Source organism: Equus przewalskii, chromosome 23 (assembly GCF_037783145.1).
Source record: "Equus przewalskii isolate Varuska chromosome 23, EquPr2, whole genome shotgun sequence".
NCBI classification, from domain to species: Eukaryota; Metazoa; Chordata; class Mammalia; order Perissodactyla; family Equidae; genus Equus; species Equus przewalskii.
The window spans coordinates 14,232,334-14,259,089 of NC_091853.1; the positions used below are offsets into that span (position 1 = coordinate 14,232,334).

General features: G+C 41.1%; 1 protein-coding gene and 1 long non-coding RNA gene across 2 annotated transcripts in view; one reads left to right on the top strand and one right to left on the bottom strand.

The window, feature by feature from the left end:
- Window positions 1-57: 57 nt before the first annotated feature.
- On the bottom strand, window positions 58-23,861 carry LOC139079000 (uncharacterized). Its single transcript, XR_011532249.1, has 3 exons — window positions 23,758-23,861; window positions 2,981-3,055; window positions 58-410 (listed from the first exon to the last, which is right to left on the bottom strand). It is a non-coding gene; the product is annotated as an uncharacterized lncRNA (long non-coding RNA).
- Window positions 23,042-26,756, top strand: part of XPR1 (xenotropic and polytropic retrovirus receptor 1) — a 205,483-nt gene continuing 201,768 nt past the window's right edge. Inside the window, exon 1 of the mRNA XM_070591733.1 lies at window positions 23,042-23,325. Within this exon, the coding sequence (XP_070447834.1) occupies window positions 23,257-23,325 (69 nt within the window). The 5' untranslated portion in view covers window positions 23,042-23,256. The remainder of the gene's footprint in view (window positions 23,326-26,756) is intronic.

The window sequence follows — 26,756 nt, forward strand, 5'->3', positions numbered from 1 at the left end:
TTGGGCAAAAATCAAGGCCTGGATTCTTTAGGAATTAAGACACCAGGCACCACGGTAGGCGTTTACATGTTATCTTGTTAAACCTTCACGACAATCCTCTTGTTTTTACAGTTGTCCAGGGTCACGCAGGTAGTCAGTGGTAGAGACAGGATGTGGGCCCAGGTTTTACATGCTCCAAAGTCTGGATTCTTTCCATTGTACTTCAGCGTCTCCCGTGCAAGATGGCAAAGGGGAGAATGCTGGCACTTTCTGAGCATGTACTTGTGGCAGCTCTGTGCTTGAAGGAGTTGGTCCAGCTCTTTGAAGATGAGCTTCTGCTTCTGAAGGACCCTCTTCCAGGCCCTTCGGATATGCACATGATCTCCACTGTTCACTGCAGCATCTGACCACCAGGCAGAGGAGCTGGAATGCTGGTGGAGAAAGGAACAGAAATGTGTCTCATTCTCTCATGCAGTATTTGTACGGTATTTAATTGAGCCCTCCTCCTTTGCACCCCTGAATTCCCAGGGCAATTGTGCCTGTCTCTCTCTTTCTTTTAACCTCCTCTTTGTCCCGGGCCAGCAAAATTTAATGAAAAGACAACTGAGAGGTTATGTACATGATGAAAGGAAAATAAATTATCTCAGAGCAGCATGCTTTCTGAAATGAGATTTCAATGTATTAAACAAAAAATATCTTGTCTGGCCAATTATGTTGTTTGTCCAAGAATTATTTTATTGCTCCATTCAGCTGTAGGTCTGTGTAATTAACTGCCATCAGATAAAACAAAAAGGGTCATAATTAAGCAGAAGCTGAGCAATGGGGTTCATGATCTTTTCCCAGTAAGGTTATGATCTTGGAATGTGTGTAGATTCACGACCGTATTTGATGCCTTGTTTAAAACATGGTCTGAAAGGCTGGAGCTGCAAGTAACCTTGGCAACAAAGCAAAAAGGGAGGATGGCCTATTGTGGAATCCAGAGATTTTAGAGCTGAAAGTTTCATGGTAGTCATCTAGTCCAGTCACTTTGTTTGACAAATGAAGAAACTGAGGCTCAGAAATGCTAGATGAACTTAGTCTGAAGACACCCAAGTCATTAAGGTGGAGCTGAGCCGGGAATCCAGGGCTGCAAAGCTGGGGCTTTCCTATTACAGCATATTATTTTGCCTATGGTTTATTTTTGGAGGTTATTTTTGTTTACTTGCTTAACTACATTTAAATGCTTTTATTTTCATTTTTTTTGTTGTTTTTAAAATTATATAAGTAATATATGCTTATTGTAAAGAAATTCAAAACAGATGTATATAGAGTAAAAAGTGAGCCATCCTTTCACGTCTCTCTCCCAAATACGTTTTCTCTCCAGAGGAAACCTTTGTTAATGGACTAGTGTGTAATCTTCCTGACTTTTTCCCATGCATTTACAGACACCTCTATGATTTCTTTTTTCATCAGTGGAAACATACTATTGATATTGTTTTGAGGTTTGCCTTTTTCCTTTAACACTTTTTTGTATTACACAAAGATACCTACCTGATTCTTTTTAAAACTGAGATAAAATTCACAAAACATAAAATTCTATCATTTTAAAGTATACAATTTGATGGTTTTTAGTGTATTCACCATGTTGTGCAACCATCATCACTATCTAATTTCAGAACGTTCTCAACATCACCCAAAAAGAAGCCCTGTACCTATTAGCAGTTAGTCTCAATTCCCCTGTCCTTCAGCGCCCTGGCCCTCACTAGTCTATTTTCTGTCTCTCCAGATTTGCCTATTCTGAACATTTCATATAATTGGAGTCAGAGAATATGTGGCCTTTTGCGTCTGGCTTCTTTCACTTAGAGTAAGGTTTTCAAGGTTCGTTCATGTTGCAGCATGTGCTCATTCCTTGTTAAGGATGAATAATATTCCATTGCATGGATAGACTACATTTTGTCTGTCCATTCATCAGTTGATGGCCAATGGGGTTGTTTCCACTTTTTGGCTATCATGAATAATGCTACTATGAACATTTTACATGTTTTTGTGTGACTAAACATTTTCAATTCTCTCAGGTTCATTCTTTTGAATTACTGCATAATATTCTATAATTTGAGTTTACCATATAACCATTTCTCCTATTGATGAACATTTATGTTTTATTCACTTTTAATTACAAATAGTGGTGCAATTCTTATCTCTGTACATATTTCTTTGAGAGAGAGCATAGTGTCCACTGTGTCACGCAGAAGAGAGCACTTGGTGTCTGAATCCCTGCACTGCCACTTACTAGTTGCATTAACTTAAGCAAGTTGCTTAGTCTTTCTGCCCCTGTTTTCTTATCTGTAAGATGGGATAAAAGTGGAACTTACCTCCCAGGGTAAATAACTAATATAAATAAAGCAGCTAAGTCTTGACACATGGCATGTGTTCAATGAATGTTGTTAACATTATATGCAAATATTTCTGTAGGTTAGGTTCCTAGAAATAGAATTTTGGGGTCAAAATATTCATTTTTATAATTTTGAAAGATATTGCTAATTGCCCTCCAATTAGGTTATACCACAGGGATAAGAATGTCTATTTTCTCCACACCCTTGCCAATTCTGAAAATTATTAAGCTATTTGAGTTTTTAGTTTTAATTTTGTCTGTCTCACAGATAAGAATGGCATATTGTTGCTGTAATTTGTATTTCCCTAATTACAACTGAGGTTAATAAATATCTTTTGATGTGTTTATTGGCTACCTATATTTCTCCTACTGTGAATTGCCTGTTTATATCTGAGTCACACTTTTCTATTGGTTTGTAGACTCTATGTATGGTTACTAACCTTTTGTCATATATTTTGAAAACATTTTCTCTTAGTTTGGTTCTTGCCTTCTAATTTTGTTAACGATATCTTTCGTCATATTGAAGTTCTTAATTTTTATGAAGTCTAGTTATCAATATTTCCCTCCGGAAGATCTCCCATAGACACTTAAAAGCTCAACCTGGAAATGATATGGATTACTTCTACTCACCACTCATTGGTCAGCACGGGTCACACGGCTCCAGCTAACCACAGAGGGACCAGGAAGTATAATCCGAGCCCAAGCCTGGAAGATGAAGAGCGGGAAATATTTGATGGGCAGCTTAAATACTGCCACAACGGTTCAAGTCAGAAAGAGACCGACAGAAACAGGGGAAGATCAATGGAGATGTAAGGGAAGTCTTAACTGCCTCCGGGTATTAGGCAAGAAGACTGTGATCAAGTAATACAGAATTAATTCAGCTGAGTTAGGAAGATAGGGCTTCAGGAAGTAAGCCTGGAACAGGATTCCAAGAGGGCCACATTTTCTGAAGAAGCTGATATCGTTCTTAGCCTTCAAAGAGTGAGCATAGGGATAATGTTTTTGCTCATCAGCCATCCGTTTAATCCTGATTTGAGGAGTTTGTATAGATCATCCAAATATTAAGTCACCAAGCCAGAGGGTATTTTGAACGCACTTGGGGAATGGCAGAGCTGTCTGTTCTTGAATAAATGCCTGCCCAACCCCCATCTTCTGTAAGCGCTCTTAGTACGTGCATGTGCACTTCCATGAGAGGAAAATCAATAGATGGAAATTGAGCTATGTCAAGGAATACATGCATTGTCTGATAGCATCTTTCTGCCAGGAATCTAATATATTGATCAAATTTCCCTCGCAGAGCATCTGTGCAATATACAATAGCAAGACAGGCTAATGGTGGGAATGTTGGCTATACATTATTCTGAAATGCTTCCTTTAACCAAAAAATCAAAGCTTGAGATCTCCATGCAGGGCACTGCCTCGCCTGATGAGTGTCCTAATCTTGCAGTTTCTAGGAAGGGTCACAAACAACATGCTGTCCTATCTGTTTCTGTGTTTCACCTGCTCCTTACTGAGGGTGAGAAATGATTTTCTCAGTTGGAATACTCCTCTCAAAGACAGGGTTCTGCCTCCTCCTCTCCTTCGCCTCCACATCTTCCTCCCCCTTCTTTGAGGCAAACCAACATTCCCTTTTTTCCCCAGTAACAGCAGCAAAGGCGTGGGTAGCTATTTGGCGGTAGCTCTACACAGCCACAGAAGTTGTACCTTTGCACTGTGCACATGCTAGTTTGATTGTTGTTCATAATTTTTGTTATTGTTGTTGTTGCTGTTACAAGGTTAGGGTGATGATAAGGAGGAGGAGGAAGGGTTCTCTGCCCGGCTCTTTCAGACGTGCTCCTTCCCAGCTCAGAATGATGACACAGAGGCACAAGGGGTGTTGGCTGACACTCTGTTCATCATTGGTGAGCCTGTCTTCAGCTGCTAAAGAGGAAGGACACACAGAAGCAGAGAAGAGCATGTGCCTGTATTTTTAAATAAACTGCCTTGTGATGCAGAAGGCCTATGAAACATTTCAGATATTGAACCCTAGACACATGGAAAATTACTCACATGGTTTTATATTTTTTTTTCCTCTAATGACTCTAGTAATCCAAAGGGAAATTATTCCGGTTAAACGACTCATTTAAAACACGTTTTTTGACTGTCTCTTGGGCATGGAAGAATCTATTCAGAGATAACAATTTATTATTTAACATTTCGACAGGTGCATGGAAGTACAAGTTGATTGAGTCCAAATAAAGAAATGTGCTATTTTTAACAGCATCTAGATGTTCTTGGCAGAACCTAGGCTAGACTATGTTAGAGGAAAGAATAGGTTTATGATCTTTTTCATTGAGCTTTTCAATTAAGATTTGATAATCAACATAATATTTTAAAAGAAAAACCAAGAATTAGCCTTAGAAATTTTTATGAAGATATGATGAAAGGGTTAGCAAAGAAAAAAGAAAGGAAGAAGAAGAACACAGAAACAAACCGCCCTGGAACTAGAAATAGATGCACCTGAAATAGAGAAATTGTAATAATTCTATTACTTCATTCCTATTATTGCATAGGTTGTTAGAGGAGATTTCATACATTACAATATGCTTTTATTTCCCTATAATAACAGTATTTCTTCCTTTGTAGATGAAAAATACCATTCTATTGTAACTTTATCATTCAAATGTGCAATAAATCTAATACGGGATTTTTATATTTTCACAATGTTTTCAAGCATTTCAGACATGTTATTTTATTTAAGAAGCATGCATTCTCATCAAATAGGGAGAGCATGAATTATTATTATTATTATTTTTTAAAGATTTTATTTTTCTCCCCAAAGCCCCCCGGTACATAGTTGTATATTTCGTTGTGGGTCCTTCTAGTTGTGGCATGTGGGACGCTGCCTCAGCGTGGTCTGATGAGCAGTGCCATGTCCGCGCCCAGGATTCGAACCAACGAAACACTGGGCCGCCTGCAGCAGAGCGCGCGAACTTAACCACTCGGCCACGGGGCCAGCCCCGAGAGCATGAATTATTATCTGTGTTTTTAACGATGAGACAATGACGACTAAGGTCATGTGGCAAAATAATAAGAAGGTTGGAACACACTTCCTCAACATCAAATCTATTACAACGTACTGCCTCTGTAGTCCAAAAACTTACCACATTTTTGGGCACACACTTACTTTCAGTTTCTTGCTTTTTCCTGGGACTGAGTTTGAGCCTATAGAAGTGCTTGAAAAGTTTTGTTTGATGGATAAAATTTTTATCTTTTCTTCTGAGGGAGTGACAAATGAGTGTTTTGTTCCCTTTGTAGTGAAAATAGACATTATGCTGCACTTGGAAGGCCCAAAGCAGGAGAATTGGCCCCAAGTTACCTTATACTACTTTCCAGTACCTTCACTTGGAGTGTCTTATACTGTGGTTAATTCCAGTAAAAATGGAGAAATTAACATAGGTATGTCATGATAATTGGATATAGACTGTCATAAATCCGAAATGAGAGTTTGAGTAATCACACCATTATGTAACAATCCGATTCCTCTCTCTCTTACTTTTCCTACATTACACAGCGTAGCTCTTTGCTATCATGTGTTTTGTGTTTAAGTCTAGTTTTACCAATCAGTAAATAAATTGAAGGTAGGAATTCTCATTTCTTTTGTAACCCAACAGCTAAAATTTTTAATCTTTAGAATCTTCCTGAAACTTTTTTCATTTAAAAATATTCCATGCTCTCTTTTTTGCTGAATACTATACACTTATTTCCTGCCTTCTGTGTTGAATTTATTATATTCCATAAATATCCATGCTTACTCATTCCTTCATTAATTCCTTTGTTTATACATTGTACATCTAGTACAGCTAACGTGCTTTGAACTCGCATAATCTTTACCACATTGTGTTGTAATTATCTGTTTCTCCTAGATTTGAACTATTTGAGAGCAAAGACTGTGTGTTTGTAATCTTTTCGTTTTAGGAAGTACCTGGTACATCATAGGTATACAACGAATGTATTTAGGTGAATGGCCTCTAGTAAAATGCCACATACTTGGCAGGTCATGACTAAATGCTATCTGGTGGTGAAGACAGCTCTGAGTTCTTTTACTTTGTTTTAATCATTCTTCTTATAAATGAAAAGTTTGAAATATTTGAAAGAACAAGACTACCTTTTGAGCAGAGTTTAAAATTGCCTTACCGTGCAAGATCCTGTTTAGATAAACAACCAACCTATTTTGGGGGTGGCTGGATATTGAATGCCCGTGAAGCTAGTAAATATTTTATTAAATGCGTAATTTTTTCAGTAGGTTCATATATGCATGTTATAATGGCAAAAACCTTAGGTGAGGATCAATATATACTAAATTTTAAATCCTGGTAGAATAAACAGAAAGTAATTTTTAAAAAATGGATATTTATTTCTTTGTTCGTTTGAAATTCTGCCTCTGGTTAAACCAAGCAGCCTTTTCAAAATCATTGGAACTGTAATAACATGCCACTAAATGCTTTTGCTTGTTCAATTTTTCATTTGCAAAGGTAATCCGTGCCTTAAAACCTGGAAACCTTTGAAATATGCATCAGGCAGGAGGCTGGCGTGGAGATTGCCTTGAGGTCAGGGCTTTCAGTTCCTCGGTTGCTGAGTCTGAGGTTTCTGCCAAAGGCCACGAAATATCCCTTCATTAACTGGTTCTTGGCGGCAAAGATAATTAAGAGCTAGCCATAGACCAGAATGTTGTAAAAGGATAGATGTCTCCTGTGGTGTGAAAATGGGGCCAAAGACGCTGATCCTCTGACAAGAGTTCTGTACAATCACCACCTCGTAGTTGATGGGGATTTGATTTAACAAAACGGTTTGGAATAAAGCGGCTTTGTAATGCTGGTGGTTTCTGACAGATAGCGCCAGCTTTTACGGTGCTGGCATGCGCAGAGCACAGAGGCGTGACTCCACATGTTGGCAATTCCTCTGGTTTACCAAAGCCCTTCCCCAGGGACTCTCATGTCAGGCCAGTTAGGTGCATGTTTTTACAGGTAGTGGATCAGCTGTTTTCCCTGGAAGTCACCCCCTTCTCTTTCCAGTTTTCCCCTTGAGGGTCACTCAAGGGTGACAAGAAGTTTACTGCTCCTTGAAGGCTGAGCCTGCTATTGCTGCGGCTACCAAAACACAGCCTCAAAGAGACAATGATTTGAACCTGACCTGCTGACTGCTGCCTCTAGACTCCCTGGCACCACTCAGTTTGGGGAGGAAAAAAAATATACCTGGTAGCATTCAAGTCTAGAATTGTAATGAAGTTAGCGTGTCCAGATGTATCCTTTTAAAGGGATTAACCCAGCGTTCCAGGAAGCATTTGGAGGATAATAAATTATTTACTTTTTCCAAAGGAGATAGGAATAGGAAATCTTCAATTGTGCTCATAGAGATTAGAATTTTAGATAGACCTTTTGCAAGTAGGCAAGAGGTAGCTGTTTGTCTTACACAGAACGCATGCACAGCAAATCTTTGTTTTCACCTGGGTCATTCATTAGTGCATGCGTCTGATCAGGCCAGGGTACCCTGAGCACGCCAATTACACTTTGCTGAAGTCTGCTATAAAAAAATTAGATGATGTGGTTAAAGGAAAAATCCAAAACCATCTTGGGCTGGGAAGGAGGGATTTTGAAATGCTAATATTTGCCTTGGAAGATTACATACTGCTGCTAATCCCTTCCATCATGCAAGGCTCTCCTCCTTTAGCTCATCAAACAGACTTGAACCACTTGCCAAAACCTCTCTTCACACTCTTGACACCAGTCAAACCAGACTCCTTGCCATTTCCCGAACACAGTATCAAATAAATATTTATCAAGTGCATGCTATATGCCAGGCACTGTGTTATGTGTTCTATATACATAGAAGCTCTTTAAGGTGATTAGTAACTGAGCATTCCTTTATTCAGTCAAGAAATACTTAATGAGCACCTACTGTATGTCATGTGTTAGCTAAGCAGTGAGGGTATAATGTGAATAAAGCAGACTTGTTCCTTGTCCTCAGAGAACATATAGTCTAGCAGAGGAGACAGATGCTAAATAATAACAATAAGGGCAGGATAGGAAGACCTAAGGACATAGAGCAAGGAGGTCTGACCCTGACGAAGGGACGTTGACCCTGAGACGTGAAGGAGTTGTAGGCATCAGCCAAAGTAAGAGAGTGAGAGGGAATGCTGAGGCTGAGGGAAGGGTCTGAAGGATTGAGAACAAGGTCAGAGCATGGCACAGTAGTGTGGACTGCACAGCCGATGTTCCTGGTTCAAATCCTGGCTTGCCACTTACTTTCCTTGTAACTTTGGACAAGCCACTTAATTTCTGTGCCTCCATATCCTTATCTTTAAATGAGGATAGCAACAGCACCAAGCTTATATGTTTGTTGTCCTGACAAAGGCGTTGCCACACATATGCCCAGCACATAGTAAGCGATATATAAGCGTTAGCTATTTTAACAAGGACGTAAAGGTATTTTGAGTTACTCTCTAGCCTAGCGTTAGCATGTAAGAAGTACAGAGTAAGAGGTGAGGTTAGGAAAAAGGATAGGCTTGGATTAAGAGTGGCTGGGGTAGGGAGAGGTTTTGTAAACATGTGAAGGACTTTCTTGAGCTGTAGAGCAGTAGGAAGTCATTGAAGGAATTTAGGCAGGGCAGTGACACAATCAACTTGTCTGAGCCAAGCTGGTGGCCATGGAGATAAGCCAAAGTGTGTGGATTGGCAAAATATCTAAAGAGGTAGAATTAACAACACTTGGTTATGGGTTGAAAGTGTGAATGAGGAAGAGGAAAGAACAAAGAAGAACAACCACCTGGACTAGAAAGAAGCCAGGGTACTTCTCATGCCCAAATGACAGGGAGAAATCTAGGACAGCTGTGGGTTCATGTGGGTTGATGGGTTCAGTGGTGAGAGTTGAGGAGAAACGAAGGGTGCTAGAGATTTGCGGAAGCATGGTTTGAAATACAGGTTGTAGAGAATGGGAGAGAGCATTTAATAGGGAAACCAAGGCAGGGTAGAGGACTCTGGTGAATTTGGTGACGTTTAATTTTTAGTGGCAGCCGACTGCTCAGCTGTGAGGTTTTTTCAGCAGTTCTCTGAGGCAGAAGAGACATGAGCAGCCGACAGCCTTAGGATCAGGATAATGAGATGATGAAAATAATGATCCTATCTAACATTTATGAAAGTTTACTAGGTGCCAGATGCTATTTTAAGAGCTTTAACTACATTCTCTCATTTAATTAGATACAGGCAGGTCTTAAAGTTGCATGAAGTGTACTAGACTGTGGCACATTGACTAAATTCAAGTCAGCAAATAAAACTTTAGCTGTTTGGCATGATTGTTTTATATCAACTGTATTTCTCTGGCCTCACAAATCTATGGGAAGAATTAGGGTCACGATAACAGCAATGAAACAATGTTTCTTTGGCTCTGTCCTACTCTGCAAAATTCCTCTCCTCAAATTCTGTATTCGTTTCCTAGGGCTGCTGTAACAAAGTACCACCAACGGAGGCACTTAAAACAACAGAAATTTATTGTCTCACAGTTCTGGATGCTAGAAGTCCAAAATCAAGGTGTCAGCAGGGCCATGTTCCCTCTGAAACCTGTAGAAGAGAATCCTTCCTTGCCTCTTTCTAGTTTCCGGGGTTGTGGTCAATCCTTGGCATTCCTTGGCTTGCAGCAGGAGCCTTCCACTCTCTACTTCTCTCATCACCTGGTGTTGTCTTGGTATGTCTCTGTCTTCGCTTGGAGTTTTCCTTTTCTTATAAGGACACCAGTCACATTGGATTAGAGCCCACCCTAAGGACCATATCTTAACTTGACTACATCTGCAATGACCCTATTTCCAAGAAGGTCACATTCTGAGGTACTGTGGGTTAGTACTCCAACATATCTTTTTGGGGGACACAATTCAACCCATAATAAATTCTTTCCAAGTAGCTCTCAAAGTGCCCAGGAGTGCCCCTCGGGGTCATGAACTATACTCTTTGTTTCCACACACTTTTCTCCTCTCCTGTTTTGGTTTGTTACAGTGATGGCTCTCATGCTGCCACCAAGGTCAATATACTACTGCAAATGCTTCCAAACCTGTAAAGAAACACCAGAGGGACAATGCTCACTGAAAGTGCCAGCGTCTCCTTGATGCCACTGCAGCCTCGTGTCTTCTGCACCTTCTATGATCCAGCTATGGGTTGGTCTACTGTGACCATTCCTAGTCCTCACACATTCCACATTGTGACCTGACCCTCCACCCGTACCCCCCCGATGGTTTGTAGACTGCTCTACGTTATGCTTTGCTTTTGTCCACTCTTCTGCAGGTCCTGCTCCCTAGGCTCAGCTGGGCTGGAGGACAACCACGATGACATACGCTGTTTGGGACTTAATCATCCCTCTCATTGACACTGACCTTGAACCAGAGTCCTTGAACCAAATTTGTGAGCCTTGCTGCTCTTCCCTTGGTCTGATGGTTGTTATGGTGCCCCTTGGTACAAATAAAACCTCTGCTATAGCCAGACATGCCCAAAAATGTCAACAGGAATCCTAGGGTGAATGCAGATTAGCTTCTCAAGCCAAGACTATGGCTTCCTATGGTATATATTTTAATTAATTTTATACAGAAATTTATCCACAGCATGATGCGTATCATCGATACCTGCTAGGTTAGGCTGTCTCCTGGATCTGCTGCTCAAGATTTGAAATATTGTCTTCTGTCCTATTAGAAAGGGCTTTCTCCACACACTTCGCATTTGGTCTACTCTCCTCTTTCCAAGCCCTCTGAATCCAGCGAGATGGTTGATTTCAGTCCACAGCCCCTTGTAGCCAATCATAGCCTCTCATGCACGTAACACAACCATGCCCAGTAATGTTCAGCAATAGTATGTCTTGATTTCTTTTTCCTGTAAGAGGCCCTGTCATTAAAGTAATTATAAATGTTTGTACCTAATCCTCAGTATGACAGTTTTCACTTTCACCACAGTAAGAAAAGGGTTGACTGTAATTACACCTGGGTGTCTTTGATCCTAACCTACCCCTCCAGGTGTGATACCTTTCTTGCCAACCAAACTATCAATCTAAAGTTGGCTAATCAATTAACAAATATTTTCTGAGTGTTCCTTATGCGTCCTGCAGTAGCAGAAAACAGACAAAATGATCTTTTTGGCAGTTATTATTTTAAACTCTTCAAATTCAGATGATTTCAATCATCCATTCAAGAAGTACTGAGCACTAATATGTGTCAGGTACTGTGCCAGGCACTAGGGGATACAGTAGAAGCAAAACAGACATAATCTCTATCTTCTTAGAGTCTACCATCTGTTGGGGGGCCCAGACCTTCACAATCTTACAAATAAACATATGTTTACAAATTTTAATAAGAACTGTAAAGGAAGCATATAGGGTGCCAGGTATTATATTATAGAGAGAACCTAAGTTAGATTGGGCATGGATGGTCAATGATGTTTAAGCTGAAGTTTAAAGGATGAGTGAGAAGGGAGGAGAAGAATATCTCATGCAGAAGAATAGCACATGAGGGGTCAGCTCAGTGGTGTTGTCGTTAAGTTTGTGCACTATGCTTAGGTAGCCCAGGGTTCAGGGCATGCACGTACACACTACTTGTCAAGCCATGCTGTGGAGGCATCCCAAATACAAAATAGAGGAGGATTGCCACAGATGTTAGCTCAAGTGACAATTTTCCACAGGCAAAAAGAGGAGTATTGGCAACAGATGTTAGCTCAGGGCCAATCTTCCTCACCAAAAATAAAAAAAAGAGAGAGAGAGAATAGCACATGGGAAGGCTCTGAGGTAGAAAAGAGCTTGGTGCCTCAAAGAAACTGAAGAAAGATATGGAGCAAGATCACAGTGAATTAGGAGGAAGGTGAGAGTAGACGAAGGAGAGAGAGAGCAAGGACAGATGCTGCATGGCCATGGTAAGGATTCTGGATTCTACTATGTGAACCATGGGAAGCAATGAAAGATTTTAAGCAGGAGAAAGACGTGATGGGATTTATGGGGGACACCAGCTAGGAAGCTATTATTACAGTTAAGGTGTGAGAATATAGTGACTGGTGCTATGGACTCAGGAAGAAGTGAACAGATTCAAGAGAAATTTTGGAGATGGAGTCAACAAATTTTTTCTAGGGGAGTATGAAAAGAAAGCATTAGCCAACATAGATCACTGAATTATTTAGGTTTGAAATGAAATAATCCAGAAGTTAACCTCCAGTTCAGCACTGAAGTCACCACTGAGAATCTGTCCCAATGTGTTTCAGGGGCTATATCATCAAGTAAGACCCAAACCTCCAGTTCACGTGCAGACAGAAAAATCAACGTACATTTTAGTGCACACTTTGCCTGGGGCTGTGTGGTCCACTTCAGGATTTCAGGAAGTGAACAGATGAAAGTTGTTTGCTCTTTTATTTTTAAGACTGTCTTCATAGACCAGCTTTCAGAGATATACAGAGAGCAGGAGCAGGAAATGATGAATGTTTTTCTTTTTTCTTTTTTTAAGATTTAAATTTTTTTTTTCTCCACAAAGCCCCCCAGTACATAGTTGTATATTCTTCGTTGTGGGCCCTTCTAGTTGTGGCCTGTGGGACGCTGCCTCAGCGTGGTTTGATGAGCGGTGCCATGTCCGCACCCAGGATTCGAACCAATGAAACACTGGGCCTCTGCAGCGGAGTGCGCGAACTTAACCACTCGGCCACGGGGCCAGCCCCTATGAATGTTTTTCTTAAGTAGGCAGTCTTCTGCTTGATGTCTCCTCCCCCATTCTTTGCTTTTTCCTGGACATTCACTAGCAGGAGATTTTAGGAATTATCTTCAAAATACACCTAGCAATGTACACCCAAATCTACACTCCTTATGTGCTCCCAGTCACGCTGACATACACCACTTTCTACAGACACACCCTTCTCCCTGTCTCCCCAGATGTGATTCTTTTCATGGCCCCCTTCCCCATCCCTTCTACGCAGATCAGGCTCTCGGAAGACAGCTGGAAAGAAGTGAAATGGGATGCACTGGTGGGAAGGACATGCTGGGCTTCCCTAACTGGTTTTTCTTAACATCAATCTGTCACTAAAAAAGAGGAACTCCTTCCCTCAGAATCAGCACAAAACATGTCTTTGTTTTAATTGCCAAGTCAGAGGTTTTTGGCAGCTTGTGGAGGTGTCTTGTGAAGAGGGGGATCTTGCCTCAGAGACTGGTACCCTCATATCAGGAACACTAAAGACTTACAAGAGAGGAATACATTTCTGCTCCAACCTCTCACTTTCTCTAACCTCTCAACTATGTTAATTTAAAAAGACAAAACTAATATGCCCAAATGTTGATAGTAGTTTCTCCTGGGTGATGAGATGGGGGTCTATTTTTTCTACTTCTTTTACACTTTTTGGTGTTTTCTAAATTCTCTACAATTAGTGTGTATTAATTTGATGATTAAGAAAAAAACCTAAAATTAAAATCAAACATCCTTGAGGTTGGGAATTTTTTGATTGGCTGTATTTGCAACCGAACAGAATACCAAAAGGCTCTTACGTACCCCAGGAGGACTCTTGGTACATTTGATAACAAGACCCCCAATCTCTGAATCTTCCGACTTGTCACTTTTCTGGATAGTCTATATCACCCCTTGCTTACAAGTCTCTCACTCTAGCTCAAGTTTCCAGCCATCCCCAGTGTTGGGGAAAGAGCCTAGATTCTAACAACATGTTTTTATAACAAGGATGGATCTGCATTGATCCAAAAATTGTCATGCTTATCATTCCTGGGGTGGGGGGAAGCATATACTTAAGAAGATATTTATATTACTATGTGGAGTCTACTGTGTTAAGTGCTGTTAAGAGTGAATAAAATAGGAATGGTTTCTGTCCCTAAGGAGCTAGCTGCAATTTGGGAAAGGTTATTTCTCCAACTTTATAGATGTAAGTGTTGGCAGAAAACAGCGACTCTTCTTCTTTGATCAAGACATCTGTGGGACTCATAAAAGACAAAGGCATGTCAAAGTGAGCTACATAATGGCCTGCAGCAATTTTTATAGCCTGAATAAAAGGCAAAAGCTCTTTTAAGTAACCAAAACAAATAATCTAAACGATGATTCCGTAATCATTTTGATTCAATAACAAAATAAACAAATCTTGTACTTTTTCATTCTTTGCAGTGTTGTCTGGTTTGTTTTGCTTTTTGGTCAGAGCTTAAGTACAGATAACACAAAGCCACTGTAGCAATTTTAAGCAGGAAGACCTGAATACAAGGAACTAGGTGCTTACAAATTCATTGGAAGGGCTGGAGGAGTGGGCTGCTGGCTGAGAAATCAGAAAAGCCCTAGATGAACTCCTGACTCCAAGGGGATGTTCATTCCTCTTCTAGTTTGGTCACAATACCACTTTTACATCCTATAACATAAAGTCTGACTTATAAAGTTCACCACCTCCAGCAGAGTACCATGAAATACTAGAGAAAAAGGAAAGGGTAAACAAAGGAAATTCCTGACTATATGCATGACAAAGCAAGGAAGAAAACGGGGCAGCTAGTAGAGACCTTATTTCTGCATCTGATCCCAGGGCCATAGTTGATATTTATAACTTTCTTCCACTCCCATCTCATTTTTTTTTTTTTTTTTTTTTTTTACCTTCAACCAGCACCTCAGATAGTCCTGCTACTTTATCTGATGGGGAAACCCAAACTTCCATCCTAAGCGGTCTGAACCCTTGGTGATCCTGCCTGTGTTGGGGTGGTATGTCTTTAATTAATTTTTGCTACTGGGCAGAGCAGCACAAGAGGGTGCTCTGGAGGTTCCCCTTAGTTCTAGATCCCCTCCTACTCATCTAGTTCATTTTTAGTGGACACTCTGTTTCCCCTTGAAAATCAGGACCAATCACTCCAGCAATACAGGAACCCCCCTTGTACTTGTTGATTTAACAACATGAAGACCCATATTAGCTAAATGGCTCTCTCAACTTCCCCTTTAATGGAACCATTGTTGAGTCTTCAGGTGCAAGCAATCTTTCTCTGGGTTTTAAGCCTTCTAAATCACCAGAGGCAAGCATTATGAGAAACAGATACAAAAACTTTGTGATTGGCTCTTATATGTAATAAGAGATGGTACTACCCATCCACTCCTTGGTTTCTAGACTCATAACCTCTGGGAGAAGCAGTATCGTATATTGGTTATTGGTTAGAGCATTATCTCATTCTATAGCATAGCACTCCAACTACTGAGAGTAGTGTCCCCTCACTGGTACCATAACTGAGTCTTCAATAGGTTATAACACCGTTCTGTAAGGTCATGTGCTTGTAGGTGATGGGATACACGGTGAGACCAGTGAAATCTATAGACATTTGCCCTTCCTCTGACTTCTTTGGTAGAAGAATTATTAAATGGGACACTGTGATGGTAAATAGAGACGTTCACTCACGGTATTTCTGGCAAAAACATCGTTGGCAGAAAAGGCAAATCTGTATCTAGAATAATTACCTACTCTAGTGAGGATAAGTTACTTCCTCTCCTCCCCACTCCTATGATGGAAAGAGATCAAGGTAATCAACCTGCTGCCAGGCATCTAACTGGTCTACCCCCACCCCAAATATGGTATTATGTTAGAGACTCAGTATTGGTCTCTGTTGGCAGGCTAAGCAATCAGCAGTTGTCAGATCAGCCTTGGAGAGGGGAAGGCAATATTTTTGAGCCCCTATGTATCCTTCATCCCTGCCACTATGAGCATTTGATCCACAAGCCCATTGACCAAGACCTAGGGTAGCTGGGGAGAAAGGCAGACTGACATTCATAAAAATCATTCCATGTATCTGATTATTGAGTACTTTCCTGCCAACAGCTATGGGTGAAGTTCTTAATCTCTATGACCCATTCAGGGTTCTTGCCCATAAACAGGGAAATCTGACTCTTGTTAACTTAAGCAGAAATAGATTTTATTGGATAGCTTTGGGTTGCTCACAGTATCAATATGCAGGCTGGTAAACAAATCTAAGAAAAAGGCAGAAGCCAAGGAAAGCTTACAGCCGAGGACAAAGCGAAAGGCAAAAGATCTTGGGTCAAACTTGATGCCTCTCTTTTGCTCACATCCCACATCTAATCCACCAGTAAATTCTGCTCACTCTATCTTCAAAATATACTCAATTTCTAACCACTTTTCATTGCTCCACTACTAGCCTGGTCCAAATCACCATCATTTCTTCCTTGGATTATTATAATACTGTCTTTACCAGTGTTCATATGTTGTGGGCTGACTTGTGTCCCTACCAAAAAGATACATCGAAATTCTAACCCCCAGTACCTGTGAATGTGATCTTATTTGGAAGTAGGTCTTAGCAGATGTAATTGAGTTATGATGAAGTCATACTCAATTATGGTGGGTCCTAATCCAATAAGACTATTGTCCTTATAAGAAGAGAAAACAGATGCAAGGAGGGAGAACAGCCCTGTGAAGATTCAGAGACACACAGGGAGAATGTCATTTGATGATGAGGGCAGAGACTGGAGTTATGCAGCTGCAAGCCAAGGAATGCCAAGAATTGCCAGCCACAATAGAAGCTAGGAGAAAGGCATGGAACAGATTATTTTGATAGAGCATTTGAGAGCACATAAGGCTGCTGAAACCTTGATTTCAGATTTCTGGCCTCCAGAACTGTGAGAGACTAAATTTCTGTTGTTTTCAGCCACTCAGTTTGTGGTAATTTGTTATGATAGCCCTAGGAAACTAATTTACCTTGGTTTTTCTTTTTCTCCTCTGAAGACTACTTTCCACACAGCAAAAATATATATGATTTATCCGATTGATGATGTCACTCAAAAACTACCATTTCCTCAAAAAGATAAACATAGAATTACCATATGATCCAGCAATTCCACTGCTAGATATATGCACCAAAGAATTTAAAGCAGAGACTCAAGCAGATACTTGTAAACCAATGTTCATAGCAGCATTATTTACAGTAGTCAAAAGGTGGAAACAACCCAAATGTCCATCAACAGATGAGTGGAAAAACAAAATGTGGTGTATTTGTTTAGCACTAGCAAATAATATAAATGGTTAGTGATTACCACTAACAAATGGTATGTCTACCACTAACAAGTGGCAACAATGCAATATTATTCAGACTTAAGAAGGAAATGCTGATACATGCTACAACAGGGATGAACCTTGCAAAGATTATATTAAAGGAAATAAACCAAATACAGAAGGACAAATATTGTATGATGCCACATATATAAGGTACCTAGAATAGGCAGAGAGACAATAATTCATAGAGACAGAAAATAGAATAGAGGTTACCAGAGGGTGGGGGGAGGAAGGAATGGAGAGTTATTGTTTAATGAGAATAGAATTTCTATTTGGGATTATGAAAAAGTTCTAGAAATAGATAGCAATGATGGTTGTACAACATTGTGAATGTACTTAATGCCAGTGAATTATACATTTAAATCATGGTTAAAATGGACAATTTTATGTTTTGTATATTTTACCACAAGTTTTATAAATGCACAGAAAAGAAGGATGGTTATTACCACATGTAAAGGAAAACAAAATCCCTAAAACAAAAATTTCCAAAGGCTTCAATTCACTCAGAGCCCAAGTTTTCACCTTGGCCTACAAGGCCCTGGGTGATTTGGCTCCCAACTACCTGGCTGACTTTATATCTCTCCCTGAAACACTTTTTAACCACACTGGCATCCTTGCTGTTCCTCCAACACACTCAGCACATTCTAGTCTTGGGGCCTTTGCACTTGCTGATTCCTCTGCTTTGAATCCTACTCCCCAACGAGACCCCCATTGTCAACCCATATCTACATAGTTCTCTCCCTCCCTTCCTTCACGTCTCTGGTTGAAAGTCACCTTATCAGTAAGGCCTTTCCTGACTACCCTATATAAAATCATACAGCAATCTTCTTATCTCTCACTCTGCTTTGTCTTTCTCCATACACTTACCCCATCTATGTGATTGCATACTAGTTGATTTATTTATTGTCTGCATCCTCCCATTTGACTGAAATCTCCATGAGGTCAAGGACTTTGTTTTGTTCACTGTTCTATCTAGCACAGTGCCTAGAACAGTGCTTGGTAAGTAGTAGCTGCTCAATAAGGATTTGTTGAATGAATGAATGAATGAATGAATATTTAAATACTCTTCTGTAACTTGCAAAATACCCTCCTTGCTCCTTAGAAAACTCAAGGTGTACTTAATCAAAACTGTGTCAAAATAAAGATATTTCTAGAAATTACTGAATTGAACTGTTTGAAACTTCATTTGTAAATGCTCTATGGTAGCTTTTTTTGTTGTTGAGAGGGGTGCTTAGTGCCCTGGTGCTGTTGTTCTAAATATTTTTGGGGTATGGAAACTTTTGAGAAATAATGTGGACCCTTTCTCGAGAAAAATATTCAAATGCACAAGGTTTTGCATGTAATTTTACGGAGGTCGTGGACTGTCTGAAGCTCCTCTGTTGAACGCTATTAGGTCTATAAGCCTATCATCTTTCAAAGCTGGCCTGGGCCCCATATAATTCCGAGCCTGGGCTGCACTGGGAACGTGATCTTTTTACTCCTTTGATGCCCTAGCTTATTCAGCTTCAGTGGGAGGTGTAGCTTAAGATTTGATCCCTCTGCAGGTCAGTTCCTCACCCTTCAGCATGATCACCAGTCTCATTTGCTCAAGCAACACTTTGACTTTATATTTATCACACATAATTCTAAGCTTTAGAACAGTTACTTTGTGGTAAGTATAACTGTTCCCCAACTTAGAATTATGTGTGATAAATATAAAGTATTCAGACTCAGCACTTATGAATTTCTAGATAAATTGCTGAGTATGCTATTAAATCCTCACTTGTGGTCATCCTGCAACACGTACACAGAATAAACACAATTTAGGATGCACAAAAGCAAAATGCTGTTCACTGCTAAGCTTTCTGCAGCCCTCCATACTATCGAAGCCACTTTCACTGAGGTTACTAGTGACTCTTTAATACTAAGGCCAATGGCCTAGGAGTCACTCTACTCAATTTCTCTGTAACATCTGACATTGTTGGTTACTGCCTCCCTTATGAAACTTTCATCTTTTTATGGCTTCTTTGACACTGTTTTCTCCGAATTGTCATGCTGCCCACTCTGGCCACACCCTAGCCTCCTTCCTTGTCCGATCTTCTTTATCAGGCTCAAACCAGGATGTTCCCTTGAACTTCTTTCCATTTTGGTGTATGCTCTTTCCCTGGGCAGACTTACCAGGACTTAATTATCACCTAAATGTGAATGGCTCCCCAGTCTTCAGGCTTGCTCTCTCTTTCCAGCGCTCTAGATCTGTATTTCCAATTGAAGTATTGCATTTCTCATAGATTCCTAACTATCGAACACATCCAATAATGCCCCAAACTTGCCTTCCACTTCCATTCCTTATGGCAGCATCATCAACCCAGTCACTAGAGTTAGAGTCACATGTCACACCTCTTTCTGTCCATCACTACGACTGGCCTGGGACATTCCATCAACAGGCAGCATAATGTAGTGGTTAAGAGCAAGGACTCTGGAGCTGGATTGCCAGGGTTCAAACCCAGCCCCACCACTTACTAGGTAGGTGAACTTGAACCAGATTTTTAACAGCTCTGTCTCAGTTTACTCATCTCTAAAATGAGGATAATGCTAATAGCTACCTCCTGTGGTCCTTGTGATGATTAAATAAGTTTGTATTTGTAAAGCACTTGGAACAGTGTCTGGCACGGAGTAAATGTTACATGGGTGATTGCTAATAAACTGGTCTCTAGTTTGCCCCCACTCTATCCATTCTTCACACTGCTAACAGAAGTTTTTGAGGGGCTGCCAATTATTGAGTGGTCAACCAGAGGCCAGTCATTGTGGGAAGTACTTTATATACAGGATCTCATTTAATCCTCATAACAACCTGTTAGGGAGGTGTTATTCCCATTTGAGAGACGAAAAAACCGAGGTGTTAAGCGCTAACGTACTTTGCCCAAGGTCACACAGATTATCAATGCCAGGGCTGGGATTTTATTTCAGGTCTGTCTATTCCCTGCGCTAGTGTTCAAAACCAGGAAGCTATATTATATTGCTTTCCCAAGCCTGAGTTAGTCACTTATTCCTTCAAAGATCCCGCACTGCCTATACTGTCATGATCTATTCCTTCACAATCTTGTTCCCACTTAACTTGACTTCCTGAAACTTCCCTCTATGTAAACTGCCTTTTCCTCCTTCTTCCCTCTCTCTCTCCCTTCTTTCTTTCCCTTATTCCTTCAACATTTATTGAATGTTTGAATGCCAGGCACCATGCTAAATTGGGGAAAACAGGAGAAATGAGCAATTTGTCTTCACAGAGCTCATAGTCTGACACAAATTATTATTGACAATACGTTGAGGGGAGTGCACCAAGGGGATATGGGACCCAGATTGAGGAAAAGAGGGGATAAGGAGAGTTCCCCTGAGGAGGAACCTTAAAGGATACTCAGGTCAGACAACTTCTTGCCATTCTCTAACAATACTGACTTCTTGCCTTTTGCCTCTGAGATTTTTGGGGTGTCTTTCTCCCTGTCAGATCATTGTTTAAGACTGTGTTTCAAAACCACTTTCTCTGGGATGCTATCCTTTCCTTCCCAGTCAGTTGGATGTTGGTTTCCTTGTACATGCCTCAGTTACAGCACACATCGCATTGTAGTCTAGCTACTGGTCTATTTGCCTGCCTTTCTGACTGGATTGTGATGTCCTCCAAGGAAAAGACAGAGTCTTATTCATTTTTGAACTGTCCTTCATTTCCCAAGTGGCAAGACTGGCATATCATAGTGTTCAATACAGTTTTGTTAAATGAAGAGTTATTTGCCTATTTACAAAAGAAAGTGTAAGGCAAGGGGGCCTTCTGATTCAGAGTAAAACTATTCAGTCCACCATCGTCATTCGCACTACCTAGCACAGAAAGTAGGTGCTCTGCAGAAAGTAGGTGTTCAATAAATACTAAGTATGTGATGGTTCTGTGAGTGAAATATCTGATGCAATGCTAGGAATGAGGAAACATTATTAAATATGCTTTTGGAGATAAATTAAGATTTTCATGTCCAACTGAGTGTCAGGGCTCTGGATCAGCCATGAGAAAAATTAAGAATTGTTGGTTATAGAGTATTGAGGATTTCCTTTCTTCCCTGGGTTGGACCATGGTTCCAGAATCTTGTGTACAGTTAAGGCACCAAGATATGCTTCTGTTGGGAGAAGGATGCCATGGTCTATAGCAGTTGCTGCCCAGAGTCTACCATTCTAGTCCGTATTCGGCTAAAGGCTCAGCTATCACTTTTGCAGCTGTTCCTGGTTCCGTCTTCCTAGGCACACCATGCAGTCATTTCCTCTCTGTGGTTGTTCCTCCTTCCTGGGAGTGTAGCCCTCTCTTTTGCCTCTCTCTTTCTCTTGGCAACATTGACCTCCAGTAGAGGCAGCACAGCGAAATTGTTGTGGTGGCCAGAGGGCTATGGTGCTGAGGTGTGGAGAGTCCTTACTCCTTCTCTTTTTCTTCTTCTTTTTTGACCCTGATTACCCTTTCACTAGAAGTTGAGGCTTTTGTACAACAAAAGTCAGAAAGACTCATAGCCTATGCCTATTTTCCATCATGCCTCATGCCTCTTTTGAGGAAATGATTGCAGAACCCCTACTAGCATGAATTAAGAGGGAGGGAAAGGGGGAAAATACATGGAGGTAAAAAGCCAACAGTAGATACTGATAGCTCAGAATACTGTCCTCATCACAGTAGTCCGCTAATCTCTTTGAGTCTCATCAAAATTGTGAGAATTAAAGGACGAAGTACGTGGAAGGGGTTTAGAATAGTGTTTGGTACATGGACAGTGAGTGCTTACTAAACATGAGCTATTATTATCCAGGGCTCCTCCACTCAGGAAAAGACCCGGGTTTCTGTCCCAACTCAGGTCCTCCAGGACAATCTCTCCTACACTCATAGTGCCAAGCTGTGTGAGTGATCTATTCCCCGTGCTCCTTGAAGACAGTTCTGCCTGGATGCCAGACCCAGTTCTGGTCTCCCTAGGGGTGGGGTTACTATCGTACCTCTAGGGGATTCTCTTTCCTCTCAACATTGATTTCCCTCTCAACCGCACTCCTAATCTCTAGGAAGCTCAGCCACAAGTCAAGGTGGTACCCTCCCGTCCTGGTTTGGGCCCAGGTGTTGTTACTGGTCTTTCTGGTAGCCCATGGGACTAGATAATTACACTAACATTCAGAAGCAGCATGCCAATTTTGGCACTGATGTCTTTAATTAAATTCAACAAGTATTTATTGAGCACCTAGAGCGTGTAAACTACGGTTCCTTTAAATATATTTGGCCCTTAACTATTTAGTCTGTTTCAGTTACTCAACTTGGACTAATCCTGATCCATCCTTAACGGTTTTATGAAGAATAAATATTAAAACGGAAAAATATTGCTACAGTTCTTTGCAAAAATAAATGTCTCGTGTGGATTATTGTTGCTACAGTATTAATATTAATTGCAATAACAACACTGCTGCTTCCCAAGCAGGCGGTAGAGAGCAGCTGTAACGCCAACAGGAGGCAGACGGAAGAGGTCAGGGGAGGTGCCTCCAGCACGTCCGGCCCAGAAGGGGCGGGGCCTTCAGGAATGTACCCCAACCCCACCCCTTACTCCGCCCCTTTCGTCGTGCGGCGTAGGCGGTTACCATGGCGATGACGTCTAGAGGGCGGGGCGGGGCGGGGCTATGGAGAGGAGGAGGAAGATGGCGGGAGGGCGGCTCTGAGGAGACCTCGGCGGCGGCGGAGGAGGAGAGAAGCGCAGCGCCGCGCCGCGCCGGGGCCCATGTGGGGAGGAGTCGGAGTCGCTGTTGCCGCCGCCGCCGCCGCCGCCGCCTGTAACTGCTGGACCCGAGTGGGAGTGAGGGGGAAACGGCAGGATGAAGTTCGCCGAGCACCTCTCCGCGCACATCACTCCCGAGTGGAGGAAGCAATACATCCAGTATGAGGTACCGGCGGCGGCCCGGGTGTGGGAGGACTCGGAGGGGCCGCCGTCTCTCCAGTCCCGACCTCCACCGCCGCCTTCCGCTCCCGCTCCCGCCCCGCGCCCGGGCGGACTTTGCCCCGGTGCCGCGGGGAGCCACTGCGGCATCCCCGCCGCGGCCGGCCCCCTCCGGGCCCCGCTGACCTTCCCCTCCCCCGCAGCCCCGCCGCCGCCGGGGTAACGGATATGCAGGCGGCGGGCCGGGCGAGAGGGCACAGCCCGGCCGGGGCTGGGGAACGGTGCTGGAGGGCGAGCCGCAGGTGGGGGCGTCGGGGTGAGGGCGGCCCGGGGTCGCGGGGGGTCCGCGCCGATGCCCCCTGCCTGAGCGCCCTGACCTCGCGTCCCCACCCTGGGCGAGCGCCCCCTCGCCAAGGTTAGGTCTTGCTTCTCTGCTCACCTCTCGCCGAGGAATCCTCCTCTTCCGAGAGGAGCCCCTCCGGTGATTTCCTTCATTCCACAGAGCCCTTCGGCTTTCCCCCGCTTGCCCAGTGTTGACAAAGGCTTTGTAGCAGGGTTGAAACTTGATTTAAACGTCTATCACATAGGCAGTGGTTACAGGATGCAAACGGATTGGAATCAACTATTCTGTTTTGATAACAAGACGGGGACTTGTCTTTTTACTGATTGCATGAAGTGTACAAAGTAATCCCGTCTTTGGTTTGGGCTGTTCTGTTGTTTTGGAATAGAGTGAAGGGGGAAGAGGAAGGTGGAAAGAAGAGAATTATTAAAATTTTCAGCTTCTCTTTCCTAAAATTTTTGTTAGCTAGGGAGCAAAGTACTATATTGTAAACAACGTACTTTTAAAACATACTTGTGTATTATAGAAGTCATGCCCCCCCCCCCCCCCAATTTCTGTGATAACAGCTCCTGGGGGGTATTTAAAAGATAGTGATGAGGAACCTAATATTGATATGGGGGAAAAGTAAAGATAATGAACCCATTTATATATTCAGAAGGCAGGATACCTGAGGGGCTTTAAGCATTGCAGTAGGTTATTCTCAGTAGCTGGCAATTCAGCTCCTGGATAGAGAAAGAAAGACTTATCTATAACCTCCAGGAATTCACATCTGTGTTATGTGCAGGAACAAAGAGTATAAAATCAATATGAACACGAATATGCTGGTTAGATTTTATGAACTAAAATCTTTTAGTTCTCAATTTAATTTCTATTTAAGTTCAGTGATAGGATGTTTAGGCAATAACATGAGTTTATTTATTTATGTAGCATTTGTAATGATTGAAGAAAACAGGGAAAGGGTAGATGGGCTAAACAGAACCTAGCAGATTGTAAAATAAACTCACCTTGTAATATACAGAATTTGATTATTGCCAGAAATGAAAGGCCTAGAATTATTAATGCTTTCTTGTCAATTAATTTTCTTACAGTGTTTTGTGGCTACATTTTGTGAGAATGAAATAAGAGACTAGCTTTTCAGCCTGTAGAGTTTTTGATTTATTGTTTCTAATAACATTCGGTCAGTTTTAAAACCTTGGCTAGAGTCCAGACGATGGTTTTTATTGAAAGGAAGGTGTTGGTCTTTCATCTTTTTAGTAGTAATTTTCAGCACCACTGCCAGTTCTTCATAGAGGCACAGAATACAGCATGCTGAAGCAACATCTTATAGTTGTTATGTGGTATGGAATGCTTGGTTTGGGCAGAAGTAATAGTGGCTGGTTGTATGCTATGATTCATTTTAAGTATTACAGCACTTAATTGTTTCATAGAATTGTATTAATTTGGAATATCTGGGGCTGGAAGGGGAAGCATAAGATTTAGTTTGAAAATGCAATTACCTTTTGATTTGTAACGTCAGCTTTGTGACCATAGTAATCACAGTAATTCTGGGACTCCTCATTCATAGACTCCATTTGGATATTGGTCCTGAATGGTTACTCTAGGTGGTCACAGAGGGACAAAATTCCTGGGCATATGTGTGAGTGCATTATCTTTCCTGGGCCAATTATAAATTATTTTTTGAAGAATTCATTTATTGTGGATAATTGAAATTTTATTCTGCAGGGAGTCCCTACTGTGTGACTCCTGTTTTGGATAAGCTCATTGTTTGGTAGGCAAAATTAAATAAGGGCCACTTTTCTTTGTGAATTGGAGCCCTTGAAGACATTTTTTATAGGGTTGGGATATGTATTGTATATTGTTTCTCAAGAGCTGGTGCTGTTCTTTTAAAAATACTTAAAGAGGCATCAGTAAGAGTATTTAGAGTCCAGGAATTTTGGCAGCTTAAAAACTTTGGGGAAAAGGGACATCATAAAAGATCTTAGCCTTTGCTAGAGAAAAGAAACTTCTCATAATGCAGTAACACGCAGTTTCTCATGTATGAAGATGATGCTCTTGAAACACTTAGTAGAACACACTTGAATTTGTTTGTCAAGCACTAGTGGTGAAATTTTTGTGTATTGCTCCTGATTTCTAGCCTAGGGTGCTTTCTAGTGCAGTGAACCACTATAACTGTTCAGCTTCTTTCATCTCTGTGTCATTTTGCTATATTAAATTTTATTTGAAATAAGCAGAGCATTAGATAGAAGCTGAAAATTTTGTTTTACATCTGTAATTATATGTATAATGTATACACGGTCACACAGTAAGTGCTAGTTCCTGTATTTGTTAGCCATGAGACCTTGGGGACAATCTTTTTGCCTTTCCAGGGCTCTTTCCTCTTCCATAAAGTAAGAATACAGGGCCAGAGCTTTTCAAGGTCCATTGTAGTTCATACATTTTTGATTTAACTTTTAATGGTTTTTATTCCTTGGATTGCTAAAATTATTAATGTTAGTGACCCATCAGTATCCTAAAAATTATTAGAGTTTCTAATTTAAAAATGAACTGTGGAGTTCATAGACTGAGTCTTCATAGGCAGAATAAAAGAATAAATAAATAAATAAGTAAATGAATAAATAAATAAATAAAGCATAAAAGAATAGAGCAACATGGAGAAACCATATAAAGAAAATCTATTTGATCCACTTGTGAATAGTTTTTACAAAGAACAAACACAAATGAGCAGAGACTATCCAGATGTTGGTCGAGTAATCTATTTGAGTATAAATCTTGGTATATAAAATAGAACATTAATAAATCTTTATAAAAACACTTTTTTAAAATTTAGAATGAGTGATTGTATATTTTAGAGTTCTGTAATTGATTAATCAAAATTAACTTAGACCCGTTGCAACCAAATAGACTAGAATGACCATGTTAATATTTTACAGAATATTAGCAAAAGAAGCAAATATATTTGGTGCCTTAGGCTGCTGACTTGTGTTTTCTTCCCTAGGGTCCTGTGCTGCTTTGGTTTCTCAGGAACCAGGAATGGTTTTTTTCATTGTATATTGTAGTTTCATAAGATACTAAAATAATGAGGTATCCGAATTTCAGGA